At 55.7% G+C, this 6,375-nt stretch overlaps 1 protein-coding gene across 1 annotated transcript; it reads left to right on the forward strand.

Annotated features, from left to right (window-relative positions):
- The first annotated feature begins 5,216 nt into the window (after positions 1-5,216).
- LOC144134318 (uncharacterized) lies at positions 5,217-5,940 on the forward strand. Its single transcript, XM_077667256.1, has one exon. It carries the CDS (start codon positions 5,476-5,478, stop codon positions 5,938-5,940), a length of 465 nt encoding a protein of 154 aa, XP_077523382.1. The 5' UTR covers positions 5,217-5,475.
- The last annotated feature ends 435 nt before the right edge of the window (positions 5,941-6,375 follow it).

Genomic DNA, 6,375 nt, shown 5'->3' on the forward strand with positions numbered 1-6,375 from the left:
GACGGACGGAGCGGGCCCCGCCACTGACGTGTAATAGACCGTTTGTGTTTTTCCACTCTCCTCACGTCCTCGATTGGCCACTTTCCCCACCCTTCTCTCCACATTCCATTCATCAGGCTCAAACTGACACTACTGGACATATTTTTCGAAGATGGCAGTACTAATGCTAACGCATTAAAAATGGCCAGATGTTCACCCTTGGGGTCATGCGAGTTGCAGCGACGATGTCGATGCCAGTTTATGAACTCTGGGTAGCTGAGGGGCCTTTTGCTTATAGTGTTAGATTAGGTATTAGTGTGAGGTCTCAGAAGAGAGACCTCGCCCGTGCCTCTGGAGTACCCTTAGGCCCGTTTCACATGCTGCGGATTTCACCGTCCGGCATTGCGAATTCGTTTGGTCTGCGGCTGGAGAGGGCCGCCGCTCTTGCCGCAGACGGCTTGCAAACGATTTCCGTCCGGTTGGAATTCATTCGCAGCGTCGGTGTGTTCGCTCTGAGACTGACCAGTTGGAAGCACCCACTGCACGGCTTCCCGTCAGGCTTGGCCTTGGCCAGCTTTGGCTTTGGCCATCATGTACTTTTCGATTAATTCAGAACTGTTTACTTTAATAAAAAGATACGAAATGTTACCTCGTATCTAAAAGTGCGCATGACTACAAAAAACATAAACACACTCCATGTTATATTACTGCCGCACTTATTCACAGGTTGGATAAGCAGACATCTAGCAACCCTGTTGTCACAAACGAACGAATTCGCAGGTTCTGCGTTGCATGTGAAAGGACTGAGCGGCAATCGCATTGCGGCGTCAGCGGCGGCACCGAATTCGCAATGTCGGTGCGGCAAAATTCGCATCATGTGAAACGGGCCTTAGAGTCTTACAGTAGCCGGATGCAGTAACCAGTCATGGGGTGTAGAGGTGGGGTGATTATTGGGATCTTGGATGGGGTTAGCGGTGTATGGGGACGCACTGTCGCTTATTTGTCTGTCCGTCTAAGGTGGGCGTGCGGAGTGAGGGGTAGGAGGAGGGAGAGCAAAGCCTCCTAGATTCTTGGAGGCTTCTAGGAGGCTTTGGGGAGAGGCGCGAACTAGGGACGCCACGAGTGTCGTCATTGTGTTCGGAACAATCAGTGATTGAATTTTGTCTAATCAACATGGCAAGTTGCCATGATGCCATGTGCTACAATGCCAATGACAACGACGCTGCACATACGCGGGAAATGAGGCCTTAACAGCTGTCGTTGTGAAATATATTCCTTTGTCCAGTAATTATACTCAAGGGGCCGGTGCTGGGGCGGAAACTAATTGAGGCGGCGTAGTTGTTTCCGAAGGGATATTCCCCTACTGCTAGTAATTTTTTGCTTGGAGTGCACGCATGACCACGAAACACACTGCAAAGTCGTGAATAACACGTTGGCCTGGTTGGTGCACATTCGTTAATCATCACTTGGCGCAACATCAAGACACAGACCGAACTTCTGGAGGCTAGGTTTCGGTGGTAGGTGGGTTGTGGATGACCTTTCTGGAGGGTGAAAGTGGAGTGGGTGTGTAGTGGGGACGTGCATCAGGAGTGGCGTTGTTTTGGTGGCAGCCCACTATCTACGGAGGTGCGGTGGGGATGTGGCTGGTGCTTCTGGACTGTAGGGTTCAGTGGTAGGGGGGGTTGTGAATGTCGTTACTGGGTGGTGCAAGTGGCCGAGTGGTGAGTGGGCAGATACGTCAAGAATAGTGCTGGGTTGGTGGCAGCCCCCTAGCTAAGGACATGTGGTGGGGAGGAGGTGATGGGTAATTTCTGGAGGGTAGGGTTCGATGGGAGGGTTGTGAGTGTCGTTTCTGGAGGGTGATATTGGCCGAGGTGGGGAGTGATGGAAAGGTACATCAAGAGTGGCATTGAGTTGGTGGCAGCACCTTAGCTTAGGGAGGTGCGGTTGGGAGATGGCTGGTGGGTTATGCTTCTGAACGGTACGGTTCGGTGGTAATGTGGGTTCTGAATGTCGAATGTCGTTACTGGAGGGTGAAAGTGGCCGAGTAGGGAGGTGCGTCAAGAGGGGTGTTGGGTTGGCGGCAGCCTTCTAGGTAGGGATGTGTGGTAGGGAGGCGGCTGGTGGGTAATTTCTGAGGGGTGGGGTTCAGTGGAAGGGTAGGTTTTGAATGTCGTTACAGGAGGGAGAAAGTGGCCCAGTGGTGAGTGTGGAGGTTCGTCAAGAGTGGGGTTGAGGTGGTTGGAGTGGTGTTTGGGTGTTATTGGAGTCCTCTTGTTACAATATACATTGGTGTCACTTTTACTAGGGCGCCTGAAAAAAGCTCACCGCCTCCTTTCAATACCACGGACGAAAGCTTACCCCACCAAAGCTTACATCTACGACCTGCGTTTATGACGCTGAGGTTAGGGTTAAGATTACGTTAGATTTTAAGTGTTAGCAGCTAATTACTAACAGTGTTCCTGTATACACTCCCGCAGGGAGCAGAGTTGCGCGAAGGTCGGCCATTTTGTTGCAAGCTCTGCGGGAAAGCCTCTTCTCGTGTGGCAAGAGCCCCAGGAGAAGTCAGTTTAGAGGCACCCCTCCTCCTCCCGGTGGGGGCTTCACAATACCCCCTCAGTCCGATAACAAAACATGGGAGTGGCTGGCTCGCTCCGGTTCATCATTCGACGTCAGCGGGATCATGTGATCGCCGCCTCGCGAGTAGTGTTACAAGCGGCTGTACGGGCTGCCTTGTACGGGCATCAGGCACCCTCAAGCTGCCAATGGCAGCTTTTTTGCCTGATGACCCCCAACGAGTCGTTGGAAATAAAGTTTTGAATTTGAATTTGAATAGTCGCGCAACTCTGCTACCTTCTGAAGCATCATATATAGAGACTCTAATTGCTAACTGCGCGAGTTCATAGAATTTACCGAAGATTTGCTTCCGGGCTAGGTTAGGTTTAAGGTTAGGGTAATTTTAGGATTAGATTTTAAATACAGGCGTAACATAAGCAGGATAACCGCTGGTCCTTAAGGGTAACGGAGTTGATTCCAAGAGAAAGCAAGCGCAGCAGAGAGAGAGAGGGAGAAAGACGAACGGAAAGGCAGGGAGGTTAACTATAGGCGACGCCCGGTATGCTGCCCTACACGTGGGAAGGGGAACGGAGGGAGAGAGCAAAGGGAGATCAATTTCCGCATTTCCGTTGACCAGTACTTGCTGGGGTATACACAGGACACACACTGATAGACCACAACCTTGCACTCTGTCCTGGGTCCTCTAAGAACTTGAAAAGTGCCTTCAAGGCTGTCCTCTGCGATGAAGGCTTACTCCAAGGACCCAGAATCTTGGCTTCAGTAAGGGCCGAGGATCTAAACGGCGGAGAGTTGCAGCCTGGAGGGCACGCTCACGCTGAAACCAGCAGCAGGGGGTGGCAGAAAGGTAGGTGGGCGGATGAGATTATGGAGTTTGCGGGGATACGGTGGCCGCAGCTGGCAACGGACATGGTTAATTGGAGAGACATGGGAGAGGTCTTTGCCCTGTAGTGGGCGTAGTCAGACTTATGGTGTAACAATGAACGGTTAACATTTAACTTCGTGAGTTCAAGGCAGTTTACCTGGGGTGCGGTGAAGATTAGGTATGTGAAAGTTTAAAGTCAGGCTAAGTTTTAAAGAGATGCATTAACAATTAACGCCTAGCAATTGAGAATTAACTGCTGAAGTTCATTATAGTTTACCGTTGGTTTGGTTTGGTCAGATTAGGTTTAGGCTTAGGTTTTAGCTGTAAAGGCGTGAGGTATTAACGGTTCTCTTAAGAGACGAGAAGGTTTCCGTACGACGAGCTGTTGTCTGGAGTCAAATGGAAGTGGTGAACTTTTAACCGGGTCAGTTTAAAATTGGTGAGGTTTTGTCCGTTTTGATTTTGTTCGAAATGCCTACTACTACGATGCCGCGAATCCCAGAAAAATCTCGGTGATACAGTTTCCGTTGAAAGATGCGGTTGGGGATCCTCGATAATTCGAACGCGAACTGGTGCAAAATTTTTTGATAATGAATTTTTATTGGTTATCGAGTGTATTAAGGGGAGCGCACAAGCGAGTTTCTCTGAATACACTCGGTGCTGACGAAACCAAACCCCCATGAAGTCCGCACAAAGCAAAAGTTCTAATCAACGATATTCCATTGAGCACCCGATATCGAGCTCACGGGTGACAATGTATCCCTTACCAAGACACGTCTTCCATTTGACAGGAAGATACATCTGTACCACCGTTATGTACATCCCCACTCCCACAAGTGTTATGGCGGCTAAAGACGATTCTGACGGGCGACCTCCCAGTCGGCGAGCAAGCAGCGCTAAACGCGTTCGAAATGAAGCGTGTATTCACCCGATTACCGGCGCGTTCTGTGCGCGGCGCCTTCTTGTTCGGGCGTGTCGGACCGAGTGAGGGAGCACCAGGATGCCAGGACGCCCCCCCCCCCCCCCCCCCCCGCTGTTAGCGGGGCGCTCTTCAGCACGAGCTTTCGTGGCTCGCAAAACGACACGGGACAGACGGGCGCCGCAGACCACGCAGACGACCCGTCTCCGAGGAGGCGACGGCCGTCCCCGTCCCTCCTGGGAAATTTAATTAACCCAGCTAACATCGATCGTGTCGGCGAAGAGACACAGCAGAGACGCAGAACGCGGGGAACGAGAGTAAAATAAGAAGACGAAAGGGGGGCTATCGAGGGAGTGGAGTCATCAAGTGCGTGTCCGGTCGATAATAAGGCGAGGCGAGTGTCAGTGACGTAAGCCGCCGATGGGGTTACGGCGTCAATGACCATAGTACATGGAGGGCAGCAGGGAGGGAAGGGGGGTTGAAGAAGCGAGTGCACTGCAGCAGCTTCAGGTGAGCGCATTCCGCGGCGGCGCAGCGGCCCTGGCGAAAGGGCAGCCGCCGCACTGATTGGAAGATGAGAGGAGACGGGGGCAAAAGCGCTGATGGAGCTGCCTGCACCTGTGCCGCCGAGCAGCAGCCCCCCGCCGGTGTCCGGCGCCGGTCGGGGCCGGTCGGCCCCCTTCTCCCTTCTTCTTGCACCACCTCCTCCTCCTCCGGCTACCGCCCCACGCGGGGGCCTTTTTCAATGGCCACGGAATCCCAGCAGCAGCCATGGGCGGCGCCGAGAGAGGAGGCGAGGAGGGCGAGGAGGGGGGCTACGACGCGCGCGCGCCCAGCAGCAGCCGCAGGAGCAGCCCGATGCACGCTCCGGGAGCCCCAGCAACCAGTTGGTCGGGTGGTGTACTCCCAGAGTGGCGGCGGGAGCGTCGGGAGCAGCGAGACGGCGGAGGAGACGAGGACGACTCTGGCGCTGGATTCTCGCCGCGGGAGCAGCAGCAGCATCGCATCGCAGCATGTGTCGCGGCCGGGTCGTGTGTGACGGTGCTGCGAGGGCGCCGGACGGCGGTGCGGCGGTAGTCGCCGCCGGTGGCCCATGGATGTTTGCCGCCGGGACAGCTGAGAAGACCAGCGGTCTGTGATGAACGGTGCGCGGTGCCCGGAGGTGGGCCGGCTCGGATCGTGCCACCACTGCTCGCGCCGCGGCCGGCAGCTAGCCATGGCCAGCCGCGTCGTGCCCCCCAGCCTGTGGCTGTTGTGCTTCGTGGCCCGCGTCCTGGGCGGCCCCTGCTGCTGCCCGCGGTTCGGGCGTCGGGCTTCTTCGAGCTCCAGGTGCTGGGCATCGAGAACCCCGGCGGACTGCTCCCTGGACGGCGGCTGCTGCGGCTCGCGCTGCCCCGGCCGCTGCAACACCTACTTCCGGCTGTGCCTCAAGGAGTACCAGGCGCAGGTGGACCTGTCGGGAGCGTGCACATTCGGCAACCTCACGTCCCCGCTCATCGGCGGCAGCTCCTTCTCGCTACAGACGCACCCGGACCGGCAGCTCCTACTGAGGCTGCCCTTTCCACTTCCGATGGACGGTGAGTGCGGCCTCACCTGGGGGTAATGGCCGGCCTGCTCGGTCAAGCCTGGCAGCCGGCCGGCTACCGCCGCGTTGCTGCCCCCGACTCGGAGCATGCTCCGCGTGCCACCGTCGTCGCCCCCGTTCTCATCTGCATGCGTCCGCACGCGCTCCGCTTAGACCCCCCCCCCCCCTTCTTTTTTACTGTTCGTCCCTCGGTCTGTGGACACAGCTTACGTACACTCTCTCCACTGCGACGGGCCAGCGATCCCTTTCGGCCCGCATACCGGCAAGCGCTTCTGGTGAATCCAAAAAGACGCGAGTGCGCTGGAAGCCGCGAGATTTTGCGCGCAGATATGAAGCAGAATGGCTCCTACTTCGGATAGCGGCGCTGGATGGTCCGCAGTGTTTGCGGAGTTACCTGACTTCAGCTGCACCAACCCGTGCTGGTCAGGTGAGGGGCAGCCCGCCATTGTGGCG

Source organism: Amblyomma americanum, chromosome 5 (genome assembly GCF_052857255.1).
Source record: "Amblyomma americanum isolate KBUSLIRL-KWMA chromosome 5, ASM5285725v1, whole genome shotgun sequence".
Lineage (NCBI taxonomy): Eukaryota > Metazoa > Arthropoda > Arachnida > Ixodida > Ixodidae > Amblyomma > Amblyomma americanum.